This window comes from Ornithorhynchus anatinus, chromosome X5 (genome assembly GCF_004115215.2).
Source record: "Ornithorhynchus anatinus isolate Pmale09 chromosome X5, mOrnAna1.pri.v4, whole genome shotgun sequence".
Lineage (NCBI taxonomy): Eukaryota > Metazoa > Chordata > Mammalia > Monotremata > Ornithorhynchidae > Ornithorhynchus > Ornithorhynchus anatinus.
Genome location: NC_041753.1, coordinates 3,694,221 through 3,708,404, shown reverse-complemented (window position 1 = coordinate 3,708,404; position 14,184 = coordinate 3,694,221). Strand labels below are relative to the sequence as shown.

At 49.1% G+C, this 14,184-nt stretch overlaps 8 protein-coding genes across 8 annotated transcripts; 4 read left to right on the top strand and 4 right to left on the bottom strand.

Annotated features, from left to right (window-relative positions):
- Positions 1–218: 218 nt before the first annotated feature.
- Positions 219–581, top strand: LOC120638155 (histone H4). The gene has a single exon (XM_039910785.1). The coding sequence runs from the start codon at positions 222–224 to the stop codon at positions 531–533; it is 312 nt and encodes a 103-aa protein (XP_039766719.1). The 5' UTR covers positions 219–221; the 3' UTR covers positions 534–581.
- A 767-nt stretch (positions 582–1,348) lies between these two features.
- On the bottom strand, positions 1,349–1,806 carry LOC100093150 (histone H2B type 2-E). Its single transcript, XM_001512753.4, has one exon. The coding sequence runs from the start codon at positions 1,782–1,784 to the stop codon at positions 1,404–1,406; it is 381 nt and encodes a 126-aa protein (XP_001512803.1). The 5' UTR covers positions 1,785–1,806; the 3' UTR covers positions 1,349–1,403.
- Positions 1,807–2,069: 263 nt separating this feature from the next.
- LOC100093148 (histone H2A type 1) lies at positions 2,070–2,579 on the top strand. The gene has a single exon (XM_001512977.3). It carries the CDS (start codon positions 2,119–2,121, stop codon positions 2,509–2,511), a length of 393 nt encoding a protein of 130 aa, XP_001513027.1. The 5' UTR covers positions 2,070–2,118; the 3' UTR covers positions 2,512–2,579.
- Positions 2,580–9,282: 6,703 nt separating this feature from the next.
- On the bottom strand, positions 9,283–9,840 carry LOC100093142 (histone H2B type 2-E). The gene has a single exon (XM_007665289.3). It carries the CDS (start codon positions 9,808–9,810, stop codon positions 9,430–9,432), a length of 381 nt encoding a protein of 126 aa, XP_007663479.1. The 5' UTR covers positions 9,811–9,840; the 3' UTR covers positions 9,283–9,429.
- A 264-nt stretch (positions 9,841–10,104) lies between these two features.
- LOC100093145 (histone H2A type 2-C) lies at positions 10,105–10,707 on the top strand. The gene has a single exon (XM_001512953.4). The coding sequence runs from the start codon at positions 10,148–10,150 to the stop codon at positions 10,535–10,537; it is 390 nt and encodes a 129-aa protein (XP_001513003.1). The 5' UTR covers positions 10,105–10,147; the 3' UTR covers positions 10,538–10,707.
- Positions 10,708–10,726: 19 nt separating this feature from the next.
- On the bottom strand, positions 10,727–11,272 carry LOC100680946 (histone H2A type 2-B). Its single transcript, XM_003430278.4, has one exon. The coding sequence runs from the start codon at positions 11,231–11,233 to the stop codon at positions 10,841–10,843; it is 393 nt and encodes a 130-aa protein (XP_003430326.2). The 5' UTR covers positions 11,234–11,272; the 3' UTR covers positions 10,727–10,840.
- Positions 11,273–11,549: 277 nt separating this feature from the next.
- Positions 11,550–11,978, top strand: LOC100093337 (histone H2B type 2-E). The gene has a single exon (XM_003430272.3). The coding sequence runs from the start codon at positions 11,565–11,567 to the stop codon at positions 11,943–11,945; it is 381 nt and encodes a 126-aa protein (XP_003430320.1). The 5' UTR covers positions 11,550–11,564; the 3' UTR covers positions 11,946–11,978.
- A 731-nt stretch (positions 11,979–12,709) lies between these two features.
- LOC100093154 (histone H4) lies at positions 12,710–13,107 on the bottom strand. The gene has a single exon (XM_001512871.3). The coding sequence runs from the start codon at positions 13,075–13,077 to the stop codon at positions 12,766–12,768; it is 312 nt and encodes a 103-aa protein (XP_001512921.1). The 5' UTR covers positions 13,078–13,107; the 3' UTR covers positions 12,710–12,765.
- Positions 13,108–14,184: the final 1,077 nt, after the last annotated feature.

Genomic DNA, 14,184 nt, shown 5'->3' with positions numbered 1-14,184 from the left:
CCTCCCCTCCATCTCTCCCCTCACCTCCCCTGACTCCTATCCCCTTTGTCCTGCTCCTCTCCTTTGTCTCTCTCCCACCAGCGCGGAAGACCCACGTGATCGATCCCAAGCCCTGTGGCGCTTTAGGTTTCAAACCGGTCAGGCCCCAGTCACTATAAGGCTTTGCAAAGGCCGTAATCGCATACTCTTCTACAGTAATTGTAGGATTCGGAGTTGCAATTATGTCCGGTAGAGGAAAAGGTGGTAAAGGCCTTGGGAAAGGGGGTGCTAAGCGGCACAGGAAGGTTCTGCGCGATAACATTCAAGGCATTACTAAGCCCGCTATCCGCCGCCTGGCTCGTCGTGGTGGCGTTAAACGTATCTCCGGGCTCATCTACGAGGAGACTCGTGGGGTGCTAAAGGTTTTTCTGGAGAACGTCATCCGCGACGCCGTCACCTATACCGAACACGCGAAGAGGAAAACCGTTACTGCCATGGATGTGGTCTACGCGCTCAAGCGCCAGGGTCGCACTCTGTACGGTTTCGGCGGTTAGGATTCCAACAGCCTTAGTTAGAACTTGCTCAAAGGCCCTTTTCAGGGCCGCCTATTTTGTCACTTAGAGAGCCGTAACTAGGTGACACCTACCTAACTCTAAGGTTATATTGTGAAAAATTTAAATTGATGGCAACTCAGAATACCTAGGAAGATATTCTGAGACAACGTATACGGATGGAAGCGGGTTTGACTTCATTCTCTATTAATGCACTAGCCAGGAGGGGAGAGTGGTTGCCTAAAACTTTACCCTAACGATTTACATGAGGGAGACTATCAATAAAATGGGTGAGTCGGGAAAAACAGTTAAGTGGTTACCTTTTTCCCAATTCTCCAGAATCCCGTATTAAAAGCAGTTGACCTCAAAATCTCCTCTCCCTGCTTCCCTCTGTAGGCCTTGCACTTTTGTACTTCTCTCTATAGCAGCTACGTACGTATCCAGAATTTTAGGTTACTCCTATCGTGTCTCCCCATTTAAACTGTCGGTAGAAAACCCGTTTAGAGCATTCCTCTCCAAACGCTTATAATGATGATGGTATTAAGCGCTTACTATGTGCACAACACTGCTCCAAGCGCTGGGGGTGGGGGGCTACAAGGTCATCTGGTTGCCCCGCGTGGGACTGTCTTAATCCCCATTTTACAGATGAGGGAACAGGCAGAGAAGTTAAGAGACTTGCCCAGCGAGCTGACAAGTAGAGGAGTTAGGATTAGAACCCAGGACCTCCGCCCTGCATCTCATTACAGTGCTTATAATACTCCATACACAACAGTCGCTTATAGAGAAGTAGTGCTCAGACCCTTCATTATGAAAAGGTGGGTGGCTCTGAAAAGAGCCTTTGGTTTGAGAGCGCGAGAGGCCTCCCGATCGTTTTTACTTGGAGCTGGTGTACTTGGTGACGGCCTTGGTGCCCTCGGACACGGCGTGCTTGGCCAGCTCCCCGGGCAGCAGCAGGCGCACGGCCGTCTGGATCTCCCGGGACGTGATGGTGGAGCGCTTGTTGTAGTGCGCCAGGCGGGAAGCCTCGCCGGCGATGCGCTCGAAGATGTCGTTGACGAACGAGTTCATGATGCCCATGGCCTTGGACGAGATGCCCGTGTCGGGGTGGACCTGCTTCAGCACCTTGTACACGTAGATGGAGTAGCTCTCCTTGCGGCTCCGCTTGCGCTTCTTCCCGTCTTTCTTCTGGGCCTTGGTCACCGCTTTCTTCGACCCTTTCTTAGGAGCTGGGGCAGACTTTGCCGGTTCAGGCATCTTGGAAATGGTTTAACAGTAACAAGAAGTACACTGATTTCGCCTCCGGGTTACGCTTATTTATAGACACTCTATGCAAATCAGGCCTTGAGATTTGCTTCGTTGTGATTGGGCGTTTTTCAAAGATGCTGCCATCATTGGCTGAGCTCTATGCAAATTAAAGGATTGTAGGCGCATATTTCCATTGGCTGCTGAAACAAAGACTGTCTTAGGCCAATAGAAAACCTTCCCTTTCCCTACCAGCACAAGCTATAAATGTCCCTTAAATAAAGTGCTTTGAGTCAGCAGTTTATTTTGTTCTACGCAACTACTGCAGGAAGGCTCCTTTGTCGCCATGTCTGGACGCGGAAAACAAGGAGGCAAAGCCCGTGCTAAAGCTAAGTCCCGTTCCTCACGGGCTGGTCTGCAGTTCCCGGTAGGGCGTGTGCACCGGCTGCTGCGCAAGGGCAACTACGCGGAGCGGGTGGGGGCGGGCGCGCCCGTCTACCTGGCCGCCGTGCTCGAGTACCTGACGGCCGAGATCCTGGAGCTGGCGGGCAACGCGGCCCGAGACAACAAGAAGACCCGCATCATCCCGCGGCACCTGCAGCTGGCCATCCGCAACGACGAGGAGCTCAACAAGCTGCTGGGCAAGGTCACCATCGCCCAGGGTGGCGTCCTGCCCAACATCCAGGCCGTGCTGCTGCCAAAGAAAACTGAGAGTCACCACAAGGCCAAAGGAAAGTAAAGCTGCTGCAAAATAAACCGGGTTGTTAAATCCTCCATGAAACCAAAGGCTCTTTTCAGGGCCACCCACACTCTCATAGAGAGAGCTGCTACCATACTCGTAGTATGTAAATCAACCCTATACGACTGCACCGACTTTAAAAAACTGGCATTTTATCAGTATTACGCGTATCTAGAATCAACGAGAAAATTGGTACAATTGAGGTCCTCGCTTATTCCAATTTGCAGTAATAAGCAGGGAAAGACAAGTTGATTCCCTAAAACCTTAAATTAAGACCGGGGGTCTAAATAGAAATACCTAATAGGGTATTTACTATATGTTAAGCGGTGGGTAGATGCACAGTTCTTGCCCCACCTGGGGCTCACATTAATACCCATTTTACAGATGTAGCTGATTTTTTAAACATGGTTGGAAATAGTGCGAGATATTCGCCATTCATACAAATGCCCTTTTGTGGATTTTTGTGTGGGTGGGTTTCCATGGAACCTTACCGTTCAAGTTATTAGAGCCGCATCACTCCGGTCTCCTGCCCATTTTGCTCTCAAGGAGGTTTTGTACACACTGTGAAGAGAATACAAAGCCTGGGTCCGGATGAAATGGGGAAAGCCAACAACGGACGATTCCCGGTTACCGTACATTATTAAATCCCCAAAATTAAAAAAAAAATTGGAAGGAGGGGGGTGGGTGAAGCCCATCAAGCTTAGGCCCTGTGTGTAATGGTGAGTCATGCCCAATGAAACCGTAGGGTGGGGAGAGTTTTGAAATCTAACCAATCATCGAAGAGCGCGGGCACGCGAAAGTTGCCTCGTCCAATCAAGTCAATGTGTGTGCTATATAAGGGCCAGCAGAGGTTCAACTTCCTACTGACTTTCTTCAAGTGGACGTTTTAGGTGCTCCCCTGGTTCTCTTACTATGGCTCGTACGAAGCAGACGGCCCGCAAGTCCACCGGGGGCAAGGCGCCCCGCAAGCAGCTGGCCACCAAGGCGGCCCGCAAGAGCGCCCCGGCCACCGGCGGCGTGAAGAAGCCTCACCGCTACCGGCCCGGCACCGTGGCGCTGCGGGAGATCCGCCGCTACCAGAAGTCCACCGAGCTGCTGATCCGCAAGCTGCCCTTCCAGCGGCTGGTGCGGGAGATCGCCCAGGACTTCAAGACGGACCTGCGCTTCCAGAGCTCGGCCGTCATGGCCCTGCAGGAGGCCAGCGAGGCCTACCTGGTGGGGCTCTTCGAGGACACCAACCTGTGCGCCATCCACGCCAAGCGGGTCACCATCATGCCCAAGGACATCCAGCTGGCCCGCCGCATCCGCGGAGAGAGAGCTTAAATCCCTGACGTCCCTAATCGCCCTACCTCTACATTACCCAAAGGCTCTTTTCAGAGCCACCCACGATCTCACGAGGAGTGGCTGTAATGTGGTAATTTAACAGTTAAACGATTTCATAAACTCATGTTGGGGGGGTCTGGTGACCTTAAATAATGTTGGCGTTTGTTAAGCATTTATTATGTACAAAATATTGTTCTTAGTGTGGGGGTAGGTGTAAAGTAATCGCGTTGTTCCACACGGGGCTCAGTCTTATCCCCATTTTACGGAAGAGGTAACAGACAAATTAAGTGGCTTACTGCAGGTCACGCAGCAGGAAAGAACTAGAACCCACGTCCTGACAACCAAACCCGTGCATTTTCCACTAAGCTACGCTACTTCTCAAAGTATATCGCTTTTATTAGCGAAGTGTGCTCACATCCACTTCGTCCAGCGCTTACCACTTCGTAAATCCTTAACACGAACGTTGAAATGGCTATTTCTCTTTCCGCAAGGTTTATAAAAGGAGCCTCTGCTTTTGGTGGCCGCCATTTCGTGAACTGACAAAATGGTTTCTTCATCCTGCGGCTGCACTGCGGAATCACATCTTGTTGCCCTGCTTTAAGATGGCCGCTTCCTGTGTGTTTTTCTTGGAGGAAGTTCTCGAGCGATAGTTGCCATTACCAAAGATGGCACTGAGCTGCTGCAGAAAACCCTGCATTTTTTTTCTTTCATTTGTTAAGCCTTTATTATATGCCAGGCATGCCCTTTCCCAGATCTTTCACTTGCCCCATTTGCAGAGAAGAGGTTATGTCCCTTATTACCATCCAGCCTCTCAATCAGTCTGGTATTTACTGAGTTCTATGTGTGCAGAGAACTGTACTAAGCACTAGAGAGAGTATGGTACGATAGAGCTGATAAACATGATCCCTGTTCTCAATATTAGTAATGATTATAATCTTGGCATTTGTTAAGTGCTTACTATATGCCAAGCACTGGGGCATATTCAAGATAATCAGGTCCCACATTGGGCTCACAGTCAAAGTATAAGGGAGAACAGGAATTAAATCCATATTTTTCAGATTTGAGGCCCAGAGAAACGAAGTGACTTGTCCAAGGTCACACAACAAACAAGTGGCAGAGTTGGGATTAGAACCCGGGTCCTCTGACATCCAGGCCCATGCTCTTTCTATTAGGTCAAACTGCTTCTCGGGCAGCATGTTAAAATAAATTACATAAGGTAAATGACAAGGTATCAAGCTATGTTTGTAAATGTTCATTCATTCATTCAATAGTATTTGTTGAGCGCTTACTATGTGCAGAGCACTGTACTAAGCACTTGGAATGTACAAATCGGAAACAGATAGAGACAGTCCCTGCCCATTAATGGGTTTACGGTCTAATCGGGGGAGACAGGCAGACAAGAACAATGGCAATAAATAGAGTTAAGGGAAAGAACATCTCATTAAAACAAGGGCAAATAAATAGAATCAGGGTGATGTACATCCCATTAAACAAAATAAATAGGGTGATGATATATACAGTTGAGCAGACGAGTACAGTGCTGAGGGGAGGGGACGGGAGGGGGGAGGAGCGGAGGGAAAGGGGGGAGAATGTGAAACTGAGGGTGGATGAATATCAATTGTTTAAGGGGTATAGATCTAAGTGCATAGGCAAAGCGGAAGGTAGGGTGAGAAGGGGAAATCGGAGCTTAACCACAGAAGACCTCTTGGAGGAAATGTGATTATAGGAGGGTGCTGAAGCAGGGGAAAGTGGTCTTCTGTCTGATATGAAGGGGGAGGGAGTCCCAGGCCAGGCCAGAGGAGGAGGTGTGGTCAAGGTAATAATAAAAATAATAATGGTATTAAAGTGGTTATTGTGGGTCAAACACAGTTCTAAGTGCTGGGTTGGATACAAGGTAATCAGGTTGTCCCACATGAAGCTGACAGTCTTAATCCCTATATGACAGATGAAGTAACTGGGGCCCAGAGAAGTGAAATAACTTGCCCTAGGTCATACAGCAGTCAGCAGCGAGATAGATGAGATCGATTTAGAGTGAGTTGGCTTTAGAGGACCAAAATTTGCAGACTGGGAGATAGTCTGTAGACCGTATACTCGTGAGCAGGAAACGTGTCTCCCAACTCCGTTACAGTGCTCTGCATACAGTAAGCCCTCGCCAAATATCATTGCCCGATTCATGGTGGAGACCAGCGAGGTAAGAGAGGAAGGGGAGAGCTGATCAGATATCTTAAAATGATGGTAAGAGGTTCCCCTCTAGTCTGTTGTCTGATTTTGGACAAGTCAATTCACTTCTCTGTGCCTTAATTTCTTCATCTGTCAAATGGGGATTCAGTCTTACTCCCTTCCTCCTACACTGTGAGCCCAAGGGGACAGGGCCTGTGTCCAACTGGGTAAAATTGTACATTACCTGGCGCATCCTCAGTGCTTGACAAATACCATAAAAAATACATAGATTGACTTGGCATCGATTGCTGAAAGAATGTATTTCTCCATTAGCATTTACAAAACAAATTTGCCAGTAAACTGGATACAGTGGGGTGGGGGAGGGGGATTCCCTTTTGCTGCAGTGAAACAGAAGGTGTATTCTAGAAGAACCTATTTTATTTATATTTTTGTAGCCTCTGATTTGATGGAAACTGTCGGTTTATGTGATAGTTTCCACCCCGACCGGCATTTTTATATACAACTCCCTCCATGATTTTTATGTCTGCCATGAGCTGAATTCACGCTTGCTGCTCATCGTTATTTTACTTTATTAAATAAAACACACAAGAACACTAACTAAAACGAGGCAGAGGCTGGGAAACACTAAAGAATGAGGCGTATCTGCCTCTGTGCACATGGCTGCTTCATTCTATTCTATTCATGGGGCTCACACTCTCAATCCCTATAAGGTAACTGAGGCTCAGAGAAGTGACCTGCCCAGGTCACACAGCAGAAAAGTAGCAGAGCTGGGATTAGAACCCATAACCTTCTGACTCCCAGGCCTGTCTGTGCTCTATCCACTATGCCATGCTGCTTCTCCAAGGTGCCTCTCTCCCATTCTGTATCCACTCTCAAGATTGTTGAAAAGCACTCCTCCTTCGCTATGGAAAGTATTGGGAGAGGAGTGACGGAAAAAAGAGCTATTATGACCTGAGCTTTTAGACTGTGAGCCTGTTGTTGGGCAGGGATTATCTCTGTCTGTTGCCGAATTGTACATTCCAAGTGCTTAGTACAGTGCTCTGCACATAGTAAGCTCTCAATAAATACGATTGAATGAATGAATGAATTTCTGAGTCAGAAGGACCTGGGTTCTAATCCCAGCTCCTCCACTTGGTGTTGGCCTCAGGCAAATCACTTCACTACTCTATGCCTCCGTTCTCTCATCTGCAAATTGGGGATTCATACCATGAGCCCCATGTGGATCAGGGACTTTGTCCAACTCGATTTGCTGGTTTCCACCCCAGTGCTTAGTACAGTGCCTAGCACATAGCAAGAGCTTAACAAATACTATTATTATCATTGAAGCTAATAAGGTTGGACACCAACATGGGGCTCACAGTCACAGTCCCCGTTTTCCAGATGAGGTAACTGAGACGCAGGGAAGTGAAATGATTCACCCAGGTTCACACAGAAGACAAGTGGCAGAGCCGGTATTAAAGTCCAGATGCTTCGGACTCCCAGGCCTGGGATCTAGCCACTTGGCCACAACAGTCACCATTTCTCATGGAGAGTCAAGCAGGTAATCTCGGGGTGGGTGACACAAGGAGGATGATGTTTTATTCTGGGTGTGGAAAGCTGCTCTGGGAAAACAGTCTGAGATTGAAATACAGCAAGTGGGGATAGGATTGATCACCTTGCCTTGGGGGAGGGAATCTGTCCGGCCTGATTAACTTGTATTCATTCAATTCATTCAATAGTATTTATTGAGCGCTTACTATGTGCAGAGCACTGTACTAAGCGCTTGGGATGAGTTGTATCTATCTCAGGGCTTAGAACAGTGCTTGACACATAGTAAATACTTAATAAATAAAATAACAATGATGATGACGATCATCCCCATCGTGCAGCTTTAACAAAGCAAATAATGTGGCAGTGGCTAAGCACTCGCTATGTGCCAAACACTGTTAGGCATTTAGGTGAAAACAATTCAGTCACACTAGCTGGGCTCAGTCTTATAGGGAAAAAGGACAGTTAATAATCCCCATTTTACCATAAGGATATTGAGGCATAGCAGGCAGGTGGTGAATCCATAGCTAGAACACAGGTCTTCTGACTCACAATTCTATTCTAAGCCCCTCTTCGGGACACATTTCCCTGGAACTTTCAACTCCCCCAGCCTCCATCCCTTCCCACCAGAGATGACTTCTCCCCCAGCTTAGTTGCAAATAAGGAAGGTAGCAGAACAGTGACGGAGACAGGGTGGGCCGCGATCAATCAATTAATAAATTAATCGAGGCCCGGTACTTCACAGTTGGGACAGTACACTACAACAGTTAGCAGACATGTTCCCTGTCCTCAGTGAGCTTACCATCGAAAGAGGGAGATACTAAAGTACATAACATTTAGCATAATTTAAAGGTATGTATATAAATGCTGTGAGGTTGACGGGGGAAGGGGGGTGTGAATATCAAATGCCCAAAGGCATTTTCACAGATCCAAGTGAAAAGACGGGGGAGAAGGGAGAGGGAGCCGCACACTTAGACCAGTGCTCGGCACATAGCAAGCGCTTAACAAATACCAACATTAAAAGACAGCTTAATCGGGGAAGGCCTCTCGGGAGACCTGTGACCTTATAATGCTTGGAAACTAATGGTTATTTATTGAACACTCACTATGTGCAGAGCAGAGATGGTCCCTGCCCAAAGCCTTACACTGGGCAGTGGATAATTGAGAGCTTCAGATGGGCTTGAGAGTTAGAAGGTCCTGGGTTCTAATCCCTCCTCCACCACTGCTCTATGTGACCTTGGCCTAGTCACTTTACTTCCCTGTGCCTCATTTCCCTCATCTGTAAAACGGGGATTGAGGCTGTGAGCCCCACGTGGGACAAGGACTTGATTCGCTTGTATCTACCACAGCGCTTAGTACAGTGCCTGGCACATAGTAAGAGCTTAACAACCACCACCGTGGGTTGGCAAATATCGGCATATCAAAAAATTACTTATATATACTTAGGTGCTGTAAGTCTGAGAAGGGGTGAATAAAGGACAAGAGGTTGGATGAGTGCTTGGGGTACATGGACAAGGATGCAATTTGAGGAAAGGTGGTGGGAAACGCCAGATTCCCGGCCTAAAAAGATGCCAAAGGAGACACGCATGAATCACTCCACCACTCGGCAGCTTTAGTGCCATAGGCGGAATTCCTTAGGTCGGTGCGTGGGCGACCCAAATTTGTTAGTGGACTAGCTAAAAATAATACACTGAAATCCGATAATCAAGAATAAGCTTCAGGGATATTGATTATAAGCAACGAATACACATATAATTCACTCGTAGCTAACACAATTGATGCTTACCCTGGAACACCAGGAAAAGGGCAACAGCTGCTCTCTGTGAGATAGTGGGCGGCTCTGAAAAGAGCCTTTGGGTTCAAAGTGCGAAAAGCCTCCCGGTCGTTTTACTTGGAGCTGGTGTACTTGGTGACGGCCTTGGTGCCCTCGGACACGGCGTGCTTGGCCAGCTCCCCGGGCAGCAGCAGGCGCACGGCCGTCTGGATCTCCCGGGACGTGATGGTGGAGCGCTTGTTGTAGTGCGCCAGGCGGGAAGCCTCGCCGGCGATGCGCTCGAAGATGTCGTTGACGAACGAGTTCATGATGCCCATGGCCTTGGACGAGATGCCCGTGTCGGGGTGGACCTGCTTCAGCACCTTGTACACGTAGATGGAGTAGCTCTCCTTGCGGCTGCGCTTGCGCTTCTTCCCGTCTTTCTTCTGCGCCTTGGTCACTGCTTTCTTAGAGCCCTTCTTGGGGGCCGGAGCCGACTTGGCGGGCTCAGGCATTACGACAAGACAAAAAGGATCGAAGACGAAAAAGAAAAAGAACAAAAAAAGGCCCTATTTGCCTCCTTTTATATCCCTCGTATGCAAATGAGGTCGTCTAAGGAGCCTCTTTTCTATTGGACAAAACGACGAAGGGGTGACAGGGCATGTGAATACCCCAAAAATTGCCTGAATGCTTTTCTCTCATTGGATAAATTTTAAAACTAGCCTGGGCCAATAGCCTTATTTCGATACTAACCCCGCCCCCCTGGAAGGCTATAAAGAAGCGTTCCGGGCTCATTTGCCGTTTTTCTCTTCTCCGCTTGCCCGTGTAGTGTGAGTCTGTCTGTCTTTTGCAATGTCAGGCCGTGGGAAGCAAGGTGGAAAGGCTCGCGCTAAGGCCAAGTCCCGTTCGTCTCGGGCCGGTCTGCAGTTCCCGGTGGGCCGCGTCCACCGGCTGCTGCGCAAGGGCAACTACGCGGAGCGGGTGGGGGCGGGCGCGCCCGTCTACCTGGCCGCCGTGCTCGAGTACCTGACGGCCGAGATCCTGGAGCTGGCGGGCAACGCGGCCCGCGACAACAAGAAGACCCGCATCATCCCGCGGCACCTGCAGCTGGCCATCCGCAACGACGAGGAGCTCAACAAGCTGCTGGGCAAGGTCACCATCGCTCAGGGCGGCGTCCTGCCCAACATCCAGGCCGTGCTGCTCCCCAAGAAGACGGAGAGTCACAAAGCTAAGGGCAAGTAAATCAATTCTGCTCGTCAGCAAGCGCCCGGATAACAACCACCAAAGACCCAAAAAAGGCTCTTTTCAGAGCCACCCACAACCATCAAAAGAAGGGCTTGTTTCGCTCTTTTCTGTGTAAAAGTATCTCGTCCGTTTTCACCATTAAATTATTAAACGATTATACAATACCATGAAACCGGATTCTTTTCTAGCGACTTTGAGCTTTGAAGGTTTACTAGCTCCTTTATTTGACCTTTTGGGTGGCTCTAAAAAGAGCCTTTGAGGAAGAGGTAGCCGAATTAGTGAACGGAAGGGGTTTCCGAATTATTTGCCCTTGGTAGGCTTATGGCTCTCGGTCTTCTTAGGCAGCAGCACGGCCTGGATGTTGGGGAGGACGCCGCCCTGAGCGATGGTGACGCCCCCGAGGAGCTTGTTGAGCTCTTCGTCGTTCCTGACGGCCAGCTGCAGGTGGCGGGGGATGATGCGGGTCTTCTTGTTGTCGCGGGCCGCGTTGCCCGCCAGCTCCAGGATCTCGGCCGTCAGGTATTCGAGCACGGCGGCCAGGTAGACGGGCGCGCCCGCCCCCACCCGCTCCGCGTAGTTGCCCTTGCGGAGCAGCCGGTGGACGCGGCCCACCGGGAACTGCAGTCCGGCCCGGGACGAGCGGGACTTAGCTTTAGCGCGGGCTTTACCACCTTGTTTGCCTCGGCCAGACATACCGACGGGAGATGACCGCACGACTTCTTCCTAAAGGAATAGAAAACGGACTGAGGGCAAGCATGAGCTTACGGCAATTTATATGGACTGCTGGCCGGGTAGAGGAGAAGTCTTTGATTGGCTCAAAGAAGCGCTGGGGGAAATAGCCAATGACAGAGAGAAATTAGGATCTAAATATTTGCATATACGAGGATGACGACAGAAGTAACAAAGCCCAATCGGAAAAAGACCATAGGGGAGAGTCATTTGCATATATTCTCTATAAGTACCAGGAACTGGGCCCTCCGTCGAGCTTATTTTCTTTATCTTCCTTGGAAAATTCTCTTTCGTAATGCCTGAGCCCGCCAAATCGGCTCCGGCCCCCAAGAAGGGGTCGAAGAAAGCGGTGACCAAAGCGCAGAAGAAAGACGGGAAGAAGCGCAAGCGGAGCCGCAAGGAGAGCTACTCCATCTACGTGTACAAGGTGCTGAAGCAGGTCCACCCCGACACGGGCATCTCGTCCAAGGCCATGGGCATCATGAACTCGTTCGTCAACGACATCTTCGAGCGCATCGCCGGCGAGGCTTCCCGCCTGGCGCACTACAACAAGCGCTCCACCATCACGTCCCGGGAGATCCAGACGGCCGTGCGCCTGCTGCTGCCCGGGGAGCTGGCCAAGCACGCCGTGTCCGAGGGCACCAAGGCCGTCACCAAGTACACCAGCTCCAAGTAAAGCGATCGTGAGGCCTCTCGCACTTTGAACCCAAAGGCTCTTTTCAGAGCCACCTACTTTGTCCGTAAAAGAGCTACCACTAGATTCTGCATGCTACTAGGTAGGATTGCCGTCCTTTTTTAGATAGGGGTTCTTTTCTGGCCCTTTGCAGCTGACACTTGGGTCTCTTTTTATAACTTCAGCAGAAGCGACCCATGGCAATTTCCACTTTTAAGATTAGACTAAAAAAAATTCACTTTGGGCTGCGAAGTAATGAACCCTATGGTTCTTATCCTCCCTGTCAGTCGCCATCAGTGGCTGACAAGTTTTACAGTTTGCTGCGGTGTAAGGTTGGGTGGACCTCCTTTTACTTAGAAATCTTACACTACAAAACTTACCCAGTGGAACTGCTCGGCGATGGGTTGGTCAGTAGTCGAGAATAAATTAAAAATCGGTGGGAATAACACATTTGGTAGGTTATTGATCATTTTATGGCGCAGGCCGGAAGGCAGGCATAGTTCTTTGGACCCTTTTGCCCTTTACAAATTAACACAACAACGTTATTAGACTACCCGAAGATCCTACGGTGCCCAATTCTTCCCCACACCCCCTTAAGTTTCATTTGCTTCTCAACTTACTTTGACATACTAACAGACTACCTAATCGCCCCTTCTAAGAAAGTACCATTAGGTTGTACCACCCCTTCTGGAAAAGAAAGTAGCATTTTGCAGCAGTCATTCAGGGGTAATGTAAAATTTAGCGCACGGCTCTTTAAGGAGAAAAGGTGGGTGGCCCTGAAAAGGGCCTTTAAGTATGCTATTGAGTCGAGAACGAAAAAAATTTAACCACCAAAGCCGTAGAGAGTGCGACCTTGGCGTTTCAGGGCATATACGACATCCATGGCAGTGACGGTCTTCCTCTTTGCGTGTTCCGTGTAGGTGACAGCGTCCCGGATCACGTTCTCCAGGAAAACCTTAAGCACCCCACGGGTCTCCTCGTAGATGAGTCCGGAGATACGCTTGACGCCACCACGGCGAGCCAGGCGGCGAATAGCAGGTTTAGTGATGCCCTGGATGTTATCGCGCAGGACTTTCCGGTGCCGTTTGGCACCTCCTTTGCCCAGACCCTTTCCGCCTTTACCCCGTCCTGACATCTTGCTATAGTTATCAGCCAACGAGCGAAAAAAGAGAGCTAACTGGTAAGGCTTATATAACACCGAGCCGGTCCTGTTTGAGAACTGAAAGAGCGTAGGAAGGGCGGGGTCGCAAAGGAGGCGGGTTTCAGCAAATTTACGTGGGAGCGGAGATCAGAGAAACGCCTCTTGCTTCATCTTGCTTATTCTGCTTATTGGTTCCCCGAAGCCTAAAGTATCTGGGTTCTGAAATCAATTGGACTTACTTCAGATTCAGATTTAATTGTTCCCTCTATGTAGCAGATTTGGCGTTTCTGGAGAACAGGATTAGAAACCGCGCTCGTCACCTCTGTGTCCTTAAAAGCGCTTCGCTGCCTATAGAGGAAATTCATAGATGACGTAGAATGAAGTGGAAAATAGGGTGATAAGGCGAGAGATTAGTCAAGGAAGGCAATTTGCAAAACAATGTGTGTGCTTCTCTCTCCCATTAGACTGAAAATTCATTGAATTAACGGATCATTTAAAAAGGTGATTATTCCTTCTCATTTTACTACCACTGCCAATATTGCCTTCTCTCTCCACCTCATAGCTTCCCACATGTCTCGTTACCTCTTCTACCCCGTTCAAGGATTTTTTTCACGCTCCTCAGCCCCCTTAGCATTTAAGTATATACATATCGTGGATTCTATTATTCCCCATACATGAAATCTACTTTAGGATCTCTCCGCTGTCAGATTACACATTGCTGGAGATCATGGATCATGCCTAGCAATTTTACTTTCATGAGTGCTTAGTGTATCGCTCTGCGAACAGTAGATGCCCAGTAATGTTAATGTTGGTATTTGTTAAGCGCTTACTACGTGCCGTGCACTGTTCTAAGCGCTGGGGTAGATACAGGGTAATCAGGTTGTCCCACGTGAGGCTCACAGTTAATCCCCATTTTACAGACGAGGAAACTGAGGCCCAGAGAAGTGAAGTGACTTGCCCACAGTCACACAGCTGACAAGTGTCAGAGCCGGAATTCGAACCCATGACTTCTGACTCCGAAGCCCAGGCTCTTTCCACTAAGCCACGCTGCTTCCCCAATATATACCAGTATATATGCCTTCCCCAGTATATACCAGGGAT

Bases quoted from the DNA above. Each gene is read 5' to 3' on its own strand.
- LOC120638155 (XM_039910785.1), top strand. From the start codon at position 222: ATGTCCGGTAGAGGAAAAGGTGGTAAAGGCCTTGGGAAAGGGGGTGCT.
- LOC100093150 (XM_001512753.4), bottom strand. From the start codon at position 1,784: ATGCCTGAACCGGCAAAGTCTGCCCCAGCTCCTAAGAAAGGGTCGAAG.
- LOC100093148 (XM_001512977.3), top strand. From the start codon at position 2,119: ATGTCTGGACGCGGAAAACAAGGAGGCAAAGCCCGTGCTAAAGCTAAG.
- LOC100093142 (XM_007665289.3), bottom strand. From the start codon at position 9,810: ATGCCTGAGCCCGCCAAGTCGGCTCCGGCCCCCAAGAAGGGCTCTAAG.
- LOC100093145 (XM_001512953.4), top strand. From the start codon at position 10,148: ATGTCAGGCCGTGGGAAGCAAGGTGGAAAGGCTCGCGCTAAGGCCAAG.
- LOC100680946 (XM_003430278.4), bottom strand. From the start codon at position 11,233: ATGTCTGGCCGAGGCAAACAAGGTGGTAAAGCCCGCGCTAAAGCTAAG.
- LOC100093337 (XM_003430272.3), top strand. From the start codon at position 11,565: ATGCCTGAGCCCGCCAAATCGGCTCCGGCCCCCAAGAAGGGGTCGAAG.
- LOC100093154 (XM_001512871.3), bottom strand. From the start codon at position 13,077: ATGTCAGGACGGGGTAAAGGCGGAAAGGGTCTGGGCAAAGGAGGTGCC.